The 20,382-nt window shown below is 39.9% G+C and overlaps 1 protein-coding gene across 5 annotated transcripts in view; it reads right to left on the reverse strand.

Annotated features, from left to right (window-relative positions):
- Window positions 1–20,382, reverse strand: part of SEMA6A (semaphorin 6A) — a 183,368-nt gene that overhangs the window by 79,249 nt on the left and 83,737 nt on the right. For all 5 annotated transcript variants that reach the window (XM_044445818.1, XM_044445817.1, XM_044445814.1 and 2 more), the window contains 2 exons: window positions 9,615–9,750; window positions 2,482–2,599 (listed from right to left, as the gene is read on the reverse strand). In XM_044445818.1, the coding sequence (XP_044301753.1) occupies window positions 2,482–2,599; window positions 9,615–9,714 (218 nt within the window). In that variant the 5' untranslated portion in view covers window positions 9,715–9,750. The remainder of the gene's footprint in view (window positions 1–2,481; window positions 2,600–9,614; window positions 9,751–20,382) is intronic.

Here is a 20,382-nt window from a genome sequence, read left to right on the forward strand (position 1 = left end):
CTGTTTGCATGTTTAGAAAGGCCACGCAAACAGGCAGTGGCAGCAAACCAGAAAAGAAGCAAGGTCAGAAGGCCTACAGTGGGTCACAAATGGGAGGTGATGGACCTAAGCAAATTCTCAGTGCTGCCTCTTCTAATGCTGACCTTGTTTGCAAGAACTAAACTGAATTTAATCTTATTGTCTACAGAGCCAATTTGAAAATTTCAGTATTTGCATTTTCAAAACACTACCTATTTGAGGAATGTTTGATTTACTACTTCCTGAACATGTTACCTTGACTTGTTTAGTCTAAATTTAATGATTGATTTCCTGTGGAACTGGACTGTAAAGACATGTGTGATGGTTCGAACACTGTATGACATGTTAATGTAATAACTGTCAACCAAGTTAGCATCTTCACAGATCTTGATCATGGAGACATTCTGGCAGCAACCTCCCGCTCCTTCCAAGTTCAGTTATTCTAATCCAGAATATACCTATACATTTTAACAGGGCTATTATGGAGTATATGATTTCTAATTGAATCTGAAGTTGCCACCTGGCTCATTTTAAGTTGGCCCAATTATTTTGTTTAGCTTTATTTTTACTTAACTGTTTTGAATTTTCAAGTATAGTCAAGCGCAATCAAGTATGACTTAACAAATGCCAGCAAGCAATGGCCAAATATTTAACTTTGAAAAACTAGCAGAATTTATTCAGACAATTCACATGATTTTGGTGAAAGCGTTGGTTTCAGAAAATCTGGAAATAATTTGTCTCCTTATCCATAGTAAATTGGTCACAGCCAATTGGTAAATACCTTATACAGAGTATTTGCATGCAAGCTCAGATTACTCTAAATGTAGATTACTAATGAAATGCTACAAATGTGGTGCAAAGACTGCACAACAAGTTCTCCATGGGCAAAAAGCCAACGAACAGTTTTTTTTCAAGTGGCTGCCACTTGGCCAGATGGTCACATAAACTGGTCCTTCAGCAGGCACTCTTGAGATTTTCTCTTGCAAACTGGGGGAAGACTTTAGACCAACTCATACAACTAAACTGGTATATGGAAACAGAGCAAGTTGATCTCTTCAGAAGCTGGTTCCTCCTGAAGCAAATCTAATGGGTGCTTCAGCAACTTGCACCACAACCACAGTTGACTTCATATTACTGAATAAGGTTCACTTATAATTGCAACTTTTCCACTAAGAGCTCTCAAAGTCTCCTAGCTGTGGCCTGCCAAATGGAATTGCAAAGAAACCACAGTTTGTTCAAGAAATAGGTTCCATAATACTAATTAACTTCCCACTTGCCAAATCATTTGAAAGCCATGAAGTGTACACATTTCTTTTATCCCTGTTTTCTCTTTCTGTTTTACTATAAAATATGCTTAGTATCCTGATGTCATTAATATTTAATTCTACTTCAAATATGTACTTATGCAATGTGGATTATTATTGTTTATTCTCCAAAACATGCAATTAGTTTTGTATGCAAAATCAAAAGCTATTTTAGAAATATAATCATTCCAGTATTCCAGATCTGTTCTATATGGTGAGTTGCTTTGGTAACAACAATTAAAGTCATCAACCAGCAAATATCCAGCCATCAGTGCTGTGCAGCATTAAGTCCTTTTTGGATATACATCACAACTCTTGGCATTCATATACATAATAAATGCAACCAAACCCGTGGGCAGAGCTTAGAAAAGCCCAAACAAATGCGCACTAAACAAATGTGAGAGGACAGTCTAATTTTTCATGTTTCACATAGAGTTGCATTTTTAAAAACCTGAAGGAATTTTGCTTTTCCCAGTGAGACTATTGCTCAACTATAATTGTGTAATATCACCACATTTCTAAGAGCAACAATTTCACTTTATGAACAGGTTCAAAGAAAAAAAATTCTGAAAGAGGCTCTTTCTTTGCTGTCATTTTTCCACATAAGGCCAAGAAACATGCACCAATGATATTGGTTCACTGCTTGGGAGTGGGCCTAGAGAATGACTTATCAAGGCCAATGGCTTGGCTTTAGTCTTATCTCTTTGCAGGAAATGTATGAAGGAGGCTGTCTATGCATTACCTGGCCCACATACTAGCTGACACTCTGTGGAGGTTCTCCACTGTAAATGCAGTGTGCTTCCCTCATGGAAACTTCCAATTATAAGATTTCAACCCAGCAGTGCTTGCCTCCAGTAAACTCTGGTGCTGATGTCATCAAGGACTATCCATGAGAGACGCTTCTGTACATTGTGAAAGGGGGGAAATGACTACACAATGGATATAATGTTTAGATCAATCTTGAGCTGGAGATGAGCTTGCAAAGCCTGGGTATGATTTATTTGTAAAGGAATATTTACAATTTCACACATTTCTGCAAGACCTCATGTTGATTTGACTTATTAAAAAACCCTAAAGAAAACATCGGATGGAGCTAGTTTAGAGAGTTCCGTTTCTGTGGTTATGAAAGCAGAGAAAGTTCTGAGGAGCAAGGACTAACCTAGCAGCAATGTAGAGGGTTCTGTCCATGATCATAAGCAACTGAATGTCCAGTCTGTGCCTTTGTGGGGCGTTGTGTCCTGGCTTGTGACCCACAAACACCGGATACTGTTTTGTATCTGTAAAAAGTGGAGAAGAGCTTGAACAGAAACATATACACAAGGCGCTCAATCAAAGCATGTTAACATTGTTCAGATTGTATCTGTCGCCATCTGTGAAGTCTAGAACATCTACTTTTTCTAGAGCAATTGTTTCTCCTCCCCTGACTCCCACAACAATAGCTCAGTAGATAATACAGCTCAGAGGGGAGCAACTTGTTGCTCTCCAGATCATCAGGCCTTTAACTCACACCAGCTCTGCTCAGCATAGTTAGTGAACAGTGGGGGCTGATGGGAACTGTAGGCAAAATCCTTTGAAGGACCCCAAGTTGCCCTCTGCTTACACATGGAAGTGGTTGCTTTATCATTTATAATTTTAAAAATTCAGCATTAGCATAGGACTAGGACTTGTGTGATCCAGGTTCTAGTCCTTCCTTGGTCATGAAGTTTATTGGGTGACTTTGGGCCAGTCACTTACTCTCAGCCTAACCTATCTCAATGGTTTGGTGTGTGGAGAAAATGGGAGGAGGACAACTATGCAAGCCTGCTTGAATTCCCTAGAAGAGGGAAAAACCAGTGGTATAAATATAATAACTAGGGGTGTGTATGTGTGTGTGTGTATGCCAGAAGAGTTAGCCTTCCCCATCCTGGGGCTTTCCACACGATGTTGGTAACTGCTCTCATCCTTATCACAACTGGCCATGCAAATTGGGGATGATGGGGTGATAGTTCAAATCTCCAGAGAGCACCACTACCAGGGAAGTCTGATTTTGGCATTTCTGATACTTAACTTTTACACCTGGCTTCCTTTTCTATTGCTAAAGCACTAAAGAGCTGGATTCTGCCTGCCAAGGATGATCTGTCAGAATAAATATGTTTCATAGGAGGCCAGCAATTACTACAGTAGCCATGTCATCTAGTGGTTAGAACAAAATACTGGCAGATCTAAAAGCTGCTTGCATAATGTTCTAATTCTGCTTGTTTTAAGGTCCAGAGGACAGCTAATTTTGCCATAATGAAAGCAACATTTTTTTCTTCACAGATTATTGTATGGGGTTGTTTATGGAGAGTGAATTGTATTCTCTTCCTTTTTTAAAAAAATGACCTTGAATGGAGACGTTTAGGGAAGCAGAAACTTGAAAACCAGAACACTTGAGACAAGGGCAAGCTTCTGCATTAATACATTCTTCATAGATTAACTACACCATAGAAAAACTCCCATTATTTTTGATGGGGAAAAGGGAAGAAACAATTGGGTGACACTGTAAGCCACCCAGTGTGATGACTGTAATTTATCCAAGGGACAAAAAAACTGTGAATGGAAGGATAAATGGGGTTGGGAGAAATGATGCAATTCCAAGAAGGGCATGGAGCAACTTCCTTGTATGTTGGCAGCTTTTAAAAATGAGTTTGTTTCTTGCCCTTCCACTGAACTGCAGAAGTACAGATTCAGAGTATGCCAGTGGTCAGTTCTCTACAAACACCCTTACTAGGCTGTTAATGCAGATTTTATCTTTTGATCTGGTGAGAACCTGTCTGAGGGCTGAATGAAATGGGCCAGGGCTTGCCTTGATGCTGTGCGGAAGCTCAGTGAGACTCTGGGGGCTGCATCATCACCATCATTAGTACTACTACTATTTCTATGCTGCCCCACAGCTGAAGAATCTGGGTGGTTTACACAGTGTACAAAATCCCTGGGCTTTCCTGTGTGTGGAACTTGAAGGAAAGCAGGGAGTTCATCCCTACAGTGATGCTGAGCTTTGGAATCAGAGTCCTCCTGGTTTCTGAGCACAGGATGCACCAAATGAGGCAAGGCCTCTCCCCTCCACTGAATCACACAGCAAACACACTTTCTGGCTGGCTTCCAAGGCTGGATGTGCCCTAAAGGATCCTCAGTTTGTGCTATAAGTACAGTTTATACTTTTCCCAGACCAGTCACCTCTTTATGTGACTGAAGAACAAAAATGTCCTAGGTCAGGCACATAAAACAGTGTGTGATGCAGGGACAACAAGTGGATCCTCATTTGTGAGCTTCTTACTTTCCTTTACTGAGTGAGAAAAAGAGCACAAATCAGACCTTTGCATGGACTGTCTGCCTGAGCTCCACTATGAAAGGAGGATCACTGGTTCAATAAAAAGGTAAAGGTTTCCCCTTGGCTTGAAGCCCAGTCACGCCTGACTCTAGGGGGCGGTGCTCATCTCCGTTCCCTTGCCAAGGGAGCCAGCGTTTGTCTGCAGACAGTCTCCGTGGTCATGTGGCCGGCATGACTAAACACCGAAGTGCATGAAATGCTGTTTACCTTCCCACTGAAGTGGCACCTTTTTATCTACTTGCATTTGCATGCTTTCGAACTACAAGGTTGGCAGGAGCTGGGACGGAACAACAGGAACTCACCCCGTTGTGCAGATTCAAACTGGCGACCTTTCGATTAACCAGCCCAGCAGTTTAAACCACTGTACCACCTGCATCCCCCACTGCTTCATTAAGTAAATGTAAAAGCCTAGGATTCAGCTAAAGGTCTAGGATTCAGCATATCAGCAGAAAGGAACTGACTAGCAGACAGACACCCAGATCTTTCAAGCAAGTTGCATAGCACAACATAGAGCCCTTCAGAATGAGCATGGTGAAAATCCTTCCAATCCACTATCAGAATGGGCATACTGTGATGTTGCTGTGCTAATACAATTGCCAATAAATTATCCCCACTGATTTTAATGGAGCTTTTTCCCATTGGTACCCTCAGGTCTCCGGATGATATCCCAGTGTTCTTTGTGGCAAAGCCTATCTCCCTCTGATCATTGTCCCTCTTTGTTCAACACCATTCTTTCCCCGCAGCTTCAGAAAAGCTCAGCTGGTGATGTGTGTAATGCTGTAAAATTATTATTACTGTTGTTGGCAGTTTTTTGCAATTGTGTAAGTGTGCATTTGCTGCTGTCTGATATATGTGTAGTCTTGCCAGGTCAATTTCTTTGCCTGTTTCACCTGTGCTGTAAGTGAGAGGCTGACAAGATAAGGCTGTGGTATGAGCTAATTTGCACAGTTGCCAGAAACTAATTGCATACTGTAAAGGGAAACAAGCACCTACTGTAGGTGTATCAAAAGTGCTATGGGACACACCTATCACCCAATTCACAATGTAATTCTCTTGATTTTAAGTGTTGGGCAGACATTTCTCTGGGCTCACCCCTCAGGCACCTTTCAACACTTCAGCAACACAAGAAAGAGGTGATTCTGACTCCTTCCCACCTTTTCTCTCAGCACAACCAACCTCACAGGGTTGTTGTTGTGGGGATAAGAATGAGAGCAGCAGCAGGAGAATGATGTAAGCTGCTTTGAGTTTTTTTTAAAGAAAATGTGGGATATGGATCTAATAAATAAATAAATTTTGCTGTTCCTTTTGAGGCACTTATGGCTGTGGTTTCTGTTGTTCCCTGACTGTTTGAAAATGCTTGAGAGAGTGGCTAAACTGGATGGACAACTAGTGCTGGTACTGGCACCTCATCTGTTCCATCCCATCCTGCTACCCTGTAAGAGTTTTTTTAATATTTGCAGATTTTTTGCACTGGGAAGTATATGCATATTTCATTACTTGAAAGTAAATGAAGTGGCAATTTGTACCAACTTAATGGTGAGACCAAAAATGGATGGGAAATTTGCATGTTGTAGTTACTGCAGAAGCAGAATCTACCCTCTATTTACTTCCCAGCTTTCAGACTTTCCCTCCATTTATTTCTCAACCATTACATTTGAATATGTTTCTCTGTGTGTTTGAGAATGGTCAAGGAAATGCAAGCGATGCAGTATTAAGTACTATGAAAAGAAGTCATGTACAGTGTGAGTGTTTGAGGTTAATATTTCTCACTTTTGGAATAGCTGGAAACTGAAGAAGTGTTGAAAAGGTGGAGGGCACTGAGAAGCGGCAGATCAGCACTTCAAATCGAGAGGATTACATTGCTAAGTGGGAGCTACTGTTCCCCCCTTCCTTTTGCCCCATTGTTCCCCTTTACCTGTGCTTTTCAATTGACAGCTTGGCAATCAGTCACTGGCAACAGAATACAATTAGTCTATGTTCTCTCAGTTCATCACTTGACATTTATGTTTACCTACTCCACTTGCTGCTTTCTGTGACTGCTAAAACATACAAGGAAACTAACTTTTGAAAAGTGCACTTTCAAAAGGCTGACAACAACAACAACAAACAGAGCTGTACATTTTGGGAGGGCAAAGAAATATAAAAGCAGTGACTGTCACCCCATAGTGCTTCTTGGGCATCAGTGGAAAGAATGCTACTGGCAGAGACTAAGGCAAGATCACGAAGAGCAGCACTGGGTTTTATCTCTTGCCAAGTGTCTCCCTGACTCCCTTCCCACAACCCACAGAGAAACTGCTCTCCTTGGTTTGGAGGACATAATAACACACAGTTGATTGAGCAACCCTTAGAACAAGCCATGGGTTGTCAGGGCAGCTTCCCAAAAAATAAACCACCCTGCAGGAAGTGGTCTGCATTTGAACAACAAAACAACCAACCATGTCTAGTTACCCACGATGGGTTGTTGTGTTATGGAAAACCAGAAATGATTGAATGTATGTAGCAACAAGTGCCATATATGAAACATCTTCACTCTCTCAACATGAAACACTCCAAGAAGGTGTTATAGGTGAGGCCTGTTTGGTAGGTTTGGCCTCATCCAAAGTGCTACACAATTTGAAACATAGATGATAGATAGATATGTAACTCTAGAGGGTGGAATTTCTTCATGTGCAAATTATATAGCATTTACCTAGAATTGGTGTGTGGGTGTGGGTGTGGGTGTGGGTGTGGGTGTGGGTGTGGGTGTGGGTGTGGGAGAGAGAGAGAGAGAGAGAGAGAGAGAGAGAGAGAGAGAGGGAGGAGACGGACGGATGGACACACAGACGCTATATAATTCTGGACTTCATGAGCTTTAAATTTTAACTGCTTCCCCAAAATTGATTCAGTGTATGGCACTTATATACATGCAGCCATGAAGAAACATAGAGACTTCTGATGACCCTGTTTCCCTTCTTGCACATCTTTCTATATTAGCTTATGTTTATCAATGCAGTAAAGCCTTTTGACCCTGCATTTGTCACTGTGTTTGGTTAAAGTAAATCCCAGTTAAGTAGTACAAATTTCTGAGCACTTAGGGACCTGTCAAAGCACTTAAATTAATTGCAGCAACCATGACAAGCAAGTTTGACATGAAGTGTTTTATGGCTGTCAGTGTACAGACAGATATTGTAAAAACTTTGCTCATCAACACATCTGAGATCCAGTGGGCAACAGAATGTTGTGCTAATCTTCTTCCAGGCAGACTGCCACTTAGAGCTGGTCTAGAATGGAAACTGTTTTCTGTTCTGTTTTATACTATAGTTTCAAAGGCTGAGCACATGTATATGTATATTTTTATACACACAAACAAGCAAGCAAGTAGGGTTTTAGTTAAATGAGTAATCATTTCAGTGCTGAATGTGCACTCTGCACAGAATTGTATCACCTATCCTGTTCCTCTTATGGATTTGTGTACTGGTACGTAACATAAATCCCCAAGAGGGATGTAGCTCTTTGTTTTATTTAAAACACTTCTATCCCGTCTATACCAAACAGGTCTCAAGACAGCTTATAGCAAAAGCAGCACAATTAAAATAGAAGATGAAAACATTAAAATTCCTATCTTAAAATACAATAAAAGATTGAAGTACCAGGTAAATAAAAAGGGTACTGACACCAAAATGAATAAAGTGTCACCACCAGGCATGCATCTCTGGGGAGCATGTTCCAAAGTTGGGGTGCTACCACACAAAAGGCCCTTCTCTGGGTAGCAACTCTTCTAACCTCTTTCAGAGGGCTCCCGAAGAAGGAACTCAGAGGAAGATCTTAAGGCTCAGGCAAATATATACGGAGGTGACACTCCTTCAGATATCCAGGCCTTAAACCATTTAAGGTTTTGTAAGTCAACGCCAACACCTTAAATTGGGCCTGGACTTCAATTGGTAGCCAGTTAGATAGTACAGGACTGACAGTATATGGGTATGCCTTCTGGTCCCTGGCTGCTCTATTTTGTACCAACTGAAGCATCTGAATCATCTTCAAGGGTAGCCTCACATAGAGCATGTTACAATATTTCAACTGGGAAGCTACCAAAGCATGGGTCACTGTGGCTAGATTCTGCTCATCCAGGTAAGGACATAATTGATGGACCAGCCGAAGCTTTTTCATAGCTTTTATTTTGTCACCTGTGGCATGACCTACCTATTAACGGGAATAACATTTTATTTCAAAGATAATTGCATTATTTTGTGAAAAAATAACAATTTTGATGGAAGAGGAACATGAGTTAGAGACACAAACCCAATGCTTTTTTGGTCAAAGAATGCACCGGAACAGAGTTCCAGCATCTGTTCTCGACAGATTTCCCAAGTTTTAAAAGTAACTTTGGAAAATTTGATGTTTGGTCCATGTGGATTTGAATCGCCCTGTCGAGCGTAGCAGGTCAGTGGCAAAATCATTAAAACGGTGCATGCGGGCTGCTTGTGTGTCAAGTCCGATGCATGCATACTTTGTCCACACTGGCTGTGACGGCGCTGCTTGGCTTATGAGTGGTCATGTGGTTGCGCTCTGAGTGCTTACTGTGGGCGGCGACCGTTATGTTTTGTTACACAACTGATGTGTGTGGGTGTGTGTACAGTGATTGACTATGTGCTAAAGGTAAATAATTTCATGAGTTCCGGCACCTTTTTTCTTACAAAAAAAGCACTGCACAAACCAAAGGAAGAAGTTAACTAAGTTTCTTGCATTCAGGGACTATGCCAAACAGAAAGGTTTCGCTTACTGTTTTGCAGTGACAGATGGGTGCAAGAAATGGGGGATGAAGTAAAAAATTGTTCTGCTGAGACATAACAGAAAAAGAACATTAGTTTTGGTCCACTAAAACATTCAGCTTTAAATCTCACTGACCAATAGGCCATGACCAGAAACATGGGGGGGAAAGAAATTCTCCTGTCATTCATACTCACAGTTGCCATGCGAAATACTGATTGGCTCAGGATCTTCTGGGAAATCAGCCCCAGCAAAGTGTAGCAGTGTGAAATATAGCAGCAAGGCTTCTGACCTCATAGTAGTTCAGCTGGGAGGCTATTTCTTTACTTCACCCTGTGAAAGACAAACAAGGGCATAAGTGCTTTCCATCAACTCATATTTAACCACTACAAACAAAAATAGGTCTCCAAGAGTCAAGAAGTAACAAAGGCGACTCTGCTGCTTTTCAGGCGTTTCATATAAAATAATGCATATGCACATTTTGAAAGACAAAACAGCATCTTGTTTTCAAATCTCAATGGGCTCTAATATGTAGTGGTACCCACCCACCCATCAAAATAGTGAATACTCCCTTTCCCTCTACTGTTGCTTTTTATTCTGGCCAAGAAAACTGTCCCTCTGAGACCTGGTTCTTGTTGAAGACTAGCTAGGCTAGGCTTTTAAACACTGAATTGGTTTAAAGTACTGAATTAATATATCATTTACTTTATCAAAATGCAATCCTATGCATGTTTAGATGAGAAAAAGTCATACGGTTCCCAGAGCATAGCAATGATGTTGGGCGTTGTGCCACCTTTTGCTATTTAATCATGCATAGGAGTATTTCCTTTGTTCTACATTAGTTCGTTCGTTAGTTAATTAATTAATGGCCATGACTGAGACACAGGGTATTTATATTCTAAATGAAGAAATAAAATAAAGCATCTACATCTGTATCAGGAAACTTTACACTGCTGGGAGTGTTCACCAAGGTTTTCCCATACAAACAAGAAATACTTTCCATAAAGAAAATTAGATGTAAGGGTGAAGTTGAGAGCATTATCTTAGGATAAGATGCAATTCTATGAAAACTGGGTCAGGAAAAGGAGCAGGCAAGTTTCATGGTCCAGCCAAATACGCTTAACCCTGCTGGGAATTGTATGCTTTTTCACTCTCTCTAAACTTGCATAGGATTGTGTCTATAATGCAGAAATCTTGTGGAAGCTGAATTTGATCTGAATCTATGTGGTGCCTGGACTGTCTTCCCAGTACCAACTGGGAAGTCCATGCACAGTTTTTTTTTGAACACAGAATAATAAATACATGTAATAAATACATTTTAAAACAGTCTAGTATTTTTCCTGATATTCTAGTTTGGGGTTTTCCTCTTTCTAAACAGATGATTGTTGAATCTAAGTTTATAGATTTAACTGGTATAGTTTAGGCAGAGATTTATCACTTTAGTGAGATCTGTCTAAGTTAGAGCATAGCAGGCCAGAGGCTGGGGACAGGATCCAGCAATTTATGGCCATCCCGGATGTTTTTTCCTAAACTCCCACTAGCTCTATCCAGCATGGAGTTGTTAGGCCAAAACATCTGGAAAGCTACACGTTGCCCACCCAGTTTTAGGGAAATAGTCCACCTACTAGTCTGGGCAGTCCATCAAGGTTTAAGTTGATGGTGCTTAATGAATTAAAAACACTATTTATATTTAGCAAGGGATTAAAGGACTTTCTAGAAGATTGATTCATACTCTGAAATGAAATAAATCAAGTACACCAACAGTGTGTGTGTCTGTGGGGAGGGGACTGATGGAACACAGTAAACATGTCATGAGACTTAAAAGAAAAAATATGGACACATAAATTTAGACACTACAAAAATGAACACTCCAAGTTGAAGTAAAATATGGGGAAATGAAACTGCCTAAAAGCAGAAACTTCACTCCTACCTACCATTTGCCACAGTCCAAACATGTTTCTCTAATTTATTTTAAAAGAAGCTAATTTGTTAAAAAAAATTAAGGAACAGATTCAGGCAACTTTTGATTCATTTTTTGCAGAATATACCAAATATCTCTTAATTTCCAGAAACATTTTACAAAGTCTTTGACTTACACAATAAAGCAGTGTAAAGACTGGACATTTCTTTTCATCCTTTATGGAATTTCAAACCTTTGATGCAGGTTTTATTTAGACAAATATTACATTTTGAGGAGTGTTATTTTATTTTAGCTTGTCCATTATAAAAAGAATGGCAGCATTTGTAAACAGGATGGCTTTTAAAAGTCCATTTGGCAAGCAAAATGCTAACTTGAACATTTGAAACTGCATTATTATTAGGGTTATACTAAGCCATCTTGCAAATACACCAAGGTGAGTTGTTTGTTCGTTGAAATTTACCCTCCATTTATTTACAAGTCAATTTACCTATAAGTATTTTTTAAAAATTGTGTGGTAACCTCAGTAACTGCAGCAGGAATTACTTTGAAAAGGAACCATGGAATGTAGCAGAGTTACTATCTTCCTTTTGGCACACCTGGTCATCTGGGGAAGGACTGAAACGTGGAGAGCGCAAAGAAGTGTCAGCTCAATAATTAAAATTGATAGGATTACATTGCCAAGGATGGGATTATGTCCCACTTGAGAAGTTATTGTGCTTCCATAAGCAGACACTGACAGGGGTTAGCTGTTTGGGGATTTGAACTCAGGTCAATGCAGGCCCAGTACCCTAGCAGTACTCTGAAAGGGAGTACTAATTCACACTCAGCAACACAAACGTGTGTGAAAGAACTATGTGGATGGGAATAGCATTCCCAGAGTTATGACTGGCCAGAGTGAGGCATAGGCAACCAAGTGACTTCCAGAGATTTTGGGGTGTAACTCCCTTCAGACTCAGCAATCGTGGTGAAGGGATGGTGTCAAAATACCACACTATTGTGTGAATAAGCAGTTAGTGGAATTTAAGCAGCCTAAACGTTTTCACAAACACTCCCATTATCTGCATAGGATTAATATAATTAGAGAGGGACAGGCTTTTCCTCAGAAGAATGCTCCTTTCAGAAGTGATGAATGTAGGATTACGGCAGGCATGACAGGTGTGACTTGGCACCATTAGGCTCTGCCTCATGGCTGATGTGCAGAGAGGGGGCCCTTCTTCCACATGTTACAGTCTGCTCAGTCTATCAGATACAGGGTTGTATCCTGTATCTCCTCTGAAGAGAAGGAGGTGGAGCAAGAAGGGATGGAAGAGCTGACAGTTTCAAGAAAATATGGCAAGGCAAGATAGTTTTTTCTTCCTTCCTTCCTTCCTTCCTTCCTTCCTTCCTTCCTTCCTTCCATTTTTACAGATTTACATTTCACAATGCTGTCAACATTCCACCCCTCCAACCAGTACAATGCAAGAAGTTAAATTTATTATTTTATTTCTATTACTCATTATTTCTGTATTTATTAGATTAACATCCCGCCTTTTTTCTTACAAAGAATGCAAAGTGCCTTATAACATTATCCTTCTCCTGCTCTCTATCCCTGCCACAAGAACCCTGTGAGGTAGGTTGGGCCCAGAGTCACCCTGTTGGCACCACAGCTGAGTGGGGACTAGAACCCAGATTGCCTGAGTCCCAGTCCCACGCTTTTAATGACTATACTGCATTCCTCTTTTTTATACCACCCAATAGCCAAACCTCTCTGAGCAGTTAACAAAAGTTTTTAAAAAATTAAAACACATTAAAACAGATACATTCAGTACGCTCCCTTTGCATATTAACAAATTCCATTTCTTTCCTTTCCTTGCCCCCCCCCTTCACATCTTTTGACAGATGTGACAGTATTTGAAAATACAATGGAAGAATAACAGTTTACTCAGAAGAAATGTATCAAGGCACTGAGACTTTCATAGAACCCCTTTTCACCCACAGCGTCAGACTGAGCATTCAAACTCAGCACAGCTCATGGCGAGTCGCCACTGTAGAAGAATAGGTGCTTTATGTTTCTCACTGTTACCACATCATCAGCTACCTAACAGTGTGCATTATATGAGGAGAAGCATTAAGACAGAGCTAATAAATCTTGGTCTCACCACTTCAGAGTTTTGCAAAATCCAGCTGTATGTGATATATGCAACTCCTTTCTTCTTGCTCAACTTTCTGGACCATTCTGTGTAACCAGGTTGAAAATCCTCCAACTGAAGTAGCTACTTGCATTCTGTGGTGTGCTTAGTTGGTCTTGTCTCTTGTTTAGTGAAAAGCTATTTCTAACTTTATCTAGTTTGCTATATGTGCTACTCCTTTCTTCTTGCTCAACTTTCTGGACTATTACGCATAAACTGGTTGAAAATAGCATGATGATATAATTATTAACATATATCAGTTCTGGGAAGATAAACAGGAAGGTGCGTGCTATTTATGTTCTGTCTGTGGCTCTTCTCAGGTAGCTCGTTGGCCCATTTGGGAACACAGCAGACCTTTGATGTGATTCAGCAGGCCTCTCCTTAGGTTCCTGCTAGTGGCAAACCCAGATTTTTCATGGAATATGCATTCCCCTGGGAGCCCCAGTCAATCACAGATCCATGGTTAGAATATCCACATTTGAGCATGTTTCTCCATTAATAATTTACATTTTCAGCTCCACAACTAAGATCTTCTAAGTGTTTAGCTAAAACTAGTCTGGTAAATAATCCCACAAAAAACATTTGCCTGCATAGAATTAACAGTAAATAAATACATAGCTTTCAAGAGGCTAAAGACATGGGGTTTTATGCTGGGTGGAGAGGAAGGAAGCCTATTCCCTTGTGGTTAGCATGGAGAGTAGGCCGACCATGTCAACAGGCTATTAAAAATAAATACATACATACATTGCTTCCTTGTGAGTGGACTGGAAGAGGAATGGCACAATGTTCCTCTGCCAATTCACTTAGAAGGCACTTGGCTTTCTCCCACTGCAGCTGGCATGCAAACCAGGCAGCCTGGCTGAGAAGGAGCAGGTTAACAATGCAGAAGGGATGCCCTGTCCTCCACAGCTGGCCAGAAAAGGATGCTCTGGCAGCTGGATCACTTGTCTGCATGCAATTACTTGTCACCTATGGCTACCAGCAGGCAAGCTGTAAAATACAAGGCTGACAGTAAAAGGTGAAGCAGCTCTAATAGGAACTTCCCTTTATGTGAGGAACAAAGTGAGAGGGCATAAAAACAGATCAAAGTCTTTACAGTTTACCAGCTGCCTCCAGACATCTGGGCCTACTAAAGTGGCTGTGGCTGAATTGGTAGGTCTCTTGTACAATGAAGGCAGGAGAGCTGTTTATGTGAAAAACAATTCTGTACTATCACTCTACTGTTTTCTATCAGCCCTATTCTACTCTACTCTACTCTACTCTACTCTACTGCCATTCTTTAACACTACTGCCATCCTTTAACACCACTGCAGATACATGCTTATTCTACTGTTCCACAGGGTACTCTTGTGTCCTACTTTACCAACTGTTCTCTATTTGAAGGTATCCTCTATCTGAAGGGCTGCCAAGTCCAAGCCCTGTTTAAAGATAAAGACTCATTAAAAAGAGCTGGCTGGGTGCTCAAGTTGCCCAACCACAGTTAGTACCTGGACAGCAGATTGGGGAGGCACTCACAATCTGCCCTGCTATGCTATTTTGCTATTTTTGGAGGAGCTTCAGCAGGTCTCTTGTAGACAACTTTTATTTTTAGTAGAAAATCTTGAAAACATACCTTAATCACTAAGTAATCCAATCAGTATTTGATACTCAAAGGTATGGCCAAAGGAGTTCCGAATGGAATGTCCTTGGATATGCAGCATTTTTTAGGGAGTTACTTAGCCAAATGCTGGCTAACAAAGGAAAACACTGGTGAAGATCAAAGGATATTTTTTTCAAATGTTGTTATTAGATAATTTCATTGGAAAGCATGAAGTTTATCAGTTTTTTCCCAGCAGGTGATTCCTTTAATAGAATGTAAGATCTGAAAAAAAATGATTCAGGAAAAAGAACTACATTTTCTTTTGTTTAAATGTCTGATTAAAATTTATAAAGGAAAAGAATCTGCAACTAGCTTTAGGCACGTGAATGAAAGAGCCTTTAAGCTATAGACAACACAATTCTGTGTAGTGTGTTCAAAGGGACTTGCTTCTCAGTAGACATGTGTAGTGTTGTGCTGTAAGACTGCAAGCCTTCACACATTTATTAGGAAGGAAGATCCACTGAAATCTTGGAATTTACATGTATAAGATTGTACAATATTTGTGTTTAGAGCTGTAGCCATAACAACTGGGACAGACAGCTTTCTTGAATGCTTCTTTACTCTTACATGTATGCTGTATTTATTTCAATTATTTAAGCCAAAAAGGATAATCAGTTTTTGGAAGCCTACAAGAAGCAACAAGTTTTTATCTTCTGTGTTTTTCACTTAAATTCTGATTACTTGAAGAATTTGCTGATCCAGATCAAAGCTGCATCTATGTAGTCCAGTGCTTTCTCGAACAATGACCAGCTTACCAAAAAACAGATATGGCCCTTTCCTATTTTGTTACTTAGAATCTGCAAGAGAGAGATGCTGTCCTGAATACAATGGAGATTCTATTGAACCAAATATAGGTAAATAGTATTTTATGGTTTAGTTTTTGTGAAAAGCATTGGCTATTGGATGGAATTGACATTTCAGTCACTGCTAGAGTCTCTCTCCATGTATTGTTCTAATTGATTTTCAAAAAACAGCGTTCAGTCCAAGTGAATACTGCCTCATTTTATAATAATGATCTGTGCAAATTCATTATGTGTTGCATGCAGAAATACAGCTTTTCATTTGCTCTGAGCCTATAGCAAAATAGTTTCATTGGATGGCTTCAGGTTCTAGTGCTGAGAAAGAATAACTACTATTATTTGCTCTAAACCCTTCCTAATTTAATATTATTTCCCTTAAAAATTAATTACAGGTTTTTCCTTTACAAATATTTTTCCATTAGGGAAAGAAGCATGTTGGGGGCAGGATTGTAAAGAAATTATATCCAGCTGTCAAAGATGGATCAGGGGCCAACATATCCATCTGGATGAAATGGTGATTCAGTACTCAGCTTTGCAAAGGGACACTTAAACAGGTGCAGGGACAGCTGAATGCTTATATCTGCCAGAACACTTCCATGCATGACGCTACGGAATGTTATACACAGTGTCCAAATACATGATAAGAACCACAAAATGTAAGGGCTTCTTAGGTAAGCACACTTGGGAGAAGATTCCCTAAATTTGCCTAAACATTTCCCAGTGAGTGCTGCCAATGTTATTATACACAGTTCTATTGTGTCTACATTCTGATGGGAAGCATTACAACTTTGTATATATCCTGCAGAAGTTAACAAAAGTTGTCTGCACTTTTCCTGAAAATGAAAATTGAAGCAACTCCTTTAAGACAAAAGTTTGTTACAAATTATGATTAATCTTAACTATTGTTTGTCTAAAAAACACCAATTTCAAACCACAGATAATGAAGATTGCTTGTTTTAACAAACCATAGTTAAGATTAACCTCAGTGAGGCTTGGACTTAATACTAAACAGTAATCAATCAAAAACAGAAGAAAAAGCTTTCAGTGTATTCCTTTCAGCTGTGCTGGAGGCAGAGAAGGGAAGGGAGAAAGGCACCAATCTGGGCCATCTGTACCTAGCTCATGTCATGATAGAAAATTGTTTATCATTGTATCTAAATGCAGCCACTATATTAAATTCGAAATCTTGAGGCAAAGAACCATTATATTTAATTAGGACTTTAAAAAACAGTGCCCTTAATTTTGTTTCATGATTCTATCACAGCCATTCCAAACTGGTGCCCTCCAGTTCTCCCAGTCCAAAACATCTGGAGATCAAATCATGGAGAACACCAGGTTAGGGAAGGCTGTTGCTGCAGTAGTAGTACTAGCAATAATAAAGTTATTTGGGCAGTCTGTAAAATAAGTTTCTGATAAGCATAATACCACAATACAAGTTATTCTGCAGAAACTGAATTAAACCACAATCATGTCAGCACAGAGCTTTGATATTAATTTTATTTATTCCTCACCAGCATAGCAGGAAGGATGGATGAAAAGGTTTGGCTTCTTTCCTATCCTTTTCCTTTCCTTTCTTTAAGCTAGCATAATATTTGATTTCTGGAAACCATACTCAACTTGGCAAAAGGAAAGACATTAATTATCCCAAGCTTTGGCTGTCTGTAACCTGGGGTTTTGAGGTGAAGGAGAAGTTGCAGTCATACGTGGAAACAATAGGCACTGATGTGCTCAGAAGCTTGCCCACTGAAGCTTGCTTACTGGATCAATTTGCAAATAGCAGGTACAATGCAGTGCCAATTACAGCTTACAGAAGCTTACGAACAGGAAATCCCCCTGGTCAGGATCAATAACTGCTCTAGTCATGAGATAGATAGTCTCATGTAGCTTGTATTAAATATTTATTTTATCTATTAATTTTATATCCTGTCCAACAGGCAAAGGTCCTCTGGTTGTTTACTATATTCTTAGTATTCAGCTTCCAGTGAATATAGTTGGTGAAAATACGTAGCTGAGACTGTGGGAACACCAGTGACATAATGCCAGAATGTTAGAATTGGACTTGGGGACTGCAAGTCCCCACTTGGCCATGAAGCTCACAGGGTGCCTTTGCGCCAGTCACTGATTCTCAGCCTAATAGGGCTGTGCGAATAAATGGAAAGGAGTAGAAGACTTATGTAAGTTGCCTTATATTTCTTTCAGGAAAAAATGTGGGATATAAAAATAATAAATAAACAACTGGAGCATTCATTTCCAAAACAAGCTAAAAACAGTTTTTATAGGGAAGTGTTCAAATCAGAACTACAGTTTTGGAGCCTGGGATTTAGCTTTCCCTTCATGGGATGGTGTAACTTGGTGTCCTGCAACAGCAGGAGGTTGGACCTGATGGCCTTCATGGCCCCTTCCAACTCTACTGTTCTATGATTCTATGATTCATGCCATTGCCCAACACCAAAAGCTCTTTGCCCAAGAAAAGACCACACAGATGGATAAAATGCTGTGGAGGGGAAAAGTGTGATACCCTTCTTCCATGATTGTGGCTTCAGACTGATTCAGCTTTCTCTCATAATTATTGTTTCTTTATTAACACTCACTGGAGATCAAATCATGGATCTCCCAACTATCTTGTCTAAGATTTTTAAGACTTTTATTTTGTCTAATATTTATGCCTCTTAATTATACAGAGGATTGATTACTCCTCCCTATGGTAACAGCTGTAGCCATGCCTAAACAAAAAGAATTACAAAAATGGTTTAGGTTCAATACCATGCATGTTTAGACCTAAATAAAATGTTGTATCTCTCAGCATTCATAGCTAGCCATGCTGGTTGTGTAAAGCAGGACACTGTAGGCTTTTTTTTTTTTGTCTAAACACCCATTGCCAGTTATGCTGGTTGGGAAATGTAGTAGTGCTTTTTCTGTTCTAAACATGTACAGAATTGCACCCTTAAGGGAAGTACAGAGTGCCCACTGATCTTCTTCCTATCTTAATTCTCTTTTCTTGAAATATGCAAGACTCATATTATGTCGAATGGTTCTTTAGTTGCAGGCCTGGCAGGAAATGTAAAATCTAATAGGTTGTTCTGTGCTTTTTGATGACTGATTTTAAGATAAAACACAATATAATTTCTAGGGAAAGTAACCTATTAGAAGATAAAATTTTTCCACATATATAATAGCAAAAAATAAAAGAAAGATTCCAATACAGTTGAATATGAGAACTTGTATCTTCTCAGGTGTGAACATTTTATAACAACTAGTGTGGTGTAGTGGTTAAGAGCATGGGACTGGGACTCAGGCGATCTGGGTTCTAGTCCCCGCTCAGCCATGGAGCCAACTGGGTGACTTTGGGCCAGTCACAGACTCTCAGCCCAACCTACCTCACACAGTTGTTGTTGTGGGGATAAGATGGAGGAGGACAATGATGTAAACTGCCTTGAGTTCTTTGAGGAAAAAGGCAGGATATAAATCGAAAAATAAATAAATAAACTAACAGAAGGGCAAAGTCCCTGAAGCCTTTTCCCATCCCCCATGTGTCTATGCAATATGGCTGAATCTAAAGAGATGCCTAGACTAAAACACTACAGCTTGGATAAGGACTCCAAAGATCCCAGCTATCTCAGTTCGATTTAGGAGGCATCTGCCTTCTATCTGACAGTGCCATTTAACATGTTATAGGTTGTTATAGTAAGGTTGTATCCCACTTCTATAAAGTTTATCTGGAGAATTGTACTCTATCAGGCAGGTGGCTTGCTGCATGTTGCTTACTGACAAGACAAAGGCTATCTCTGTTCCTCAGGAATCTTGCCTTGGGACAGTCAATCCCTTTCGTTTATCATGCATTAGCCATGTATGTGCCCACTTTACCAAGCAATACTGCTTAGGTTTTGAATTAAAGAAATTTAGTATGAGAGACTGAAAGTTTGAAATTTATAATCAGGACCAAACTTGCATTTATGCAGCTACAATCATGTTGATTGACTGACACATCCCAAAGTCAACCTTCTTTTCCTAGAAAAGGGTTTTTAATTCATCTCTTATTAAAATTTAAACAATCACAGAAAGGTCTTAACATAAATCAACCCCAACTATTTCATTTTTGTGTACAGTAGGTGTTTGAATACATATGAATATAAATATCTAGACTTTGTATATACCTATGACTGTAACCTAGATGAACAAATAGTGGGAGAAGAGACAAATGGCACTGCAGACACCTAGTAACTTCAGCACTCCCATACTTGCACATTGGACCATACGTATCTGATACTTCAGATTGTCTATATGTCAGTCTGAGTAAAGCACAAGTAGCACTCAGTCTTCTGGGTTGCCTCAGATACCCTAATCGTGTCATACATGGAACAAAGGTAGGCAACCTAGTACTGCATAGATTCTTTGGACAACAACTCCCAGGAGTCCCAGCCAGCATGCGTACTGGCC

Source organism: Varanus komodoensis, unplaced genomic scaffold (assembly GCF_004798865.1).
Source record: "Varanus komodoensis strain SLA01 unplaced genomic scaffold, ASM479886v1 scaffold5, whole genome shotgun sequence".
Taxonomy (NCBI): Eukaryota; Metazoa; Chordata; class Lepidosauria; order Squamata; family Varanidae; genus Varanus; species Varanus komodoensis.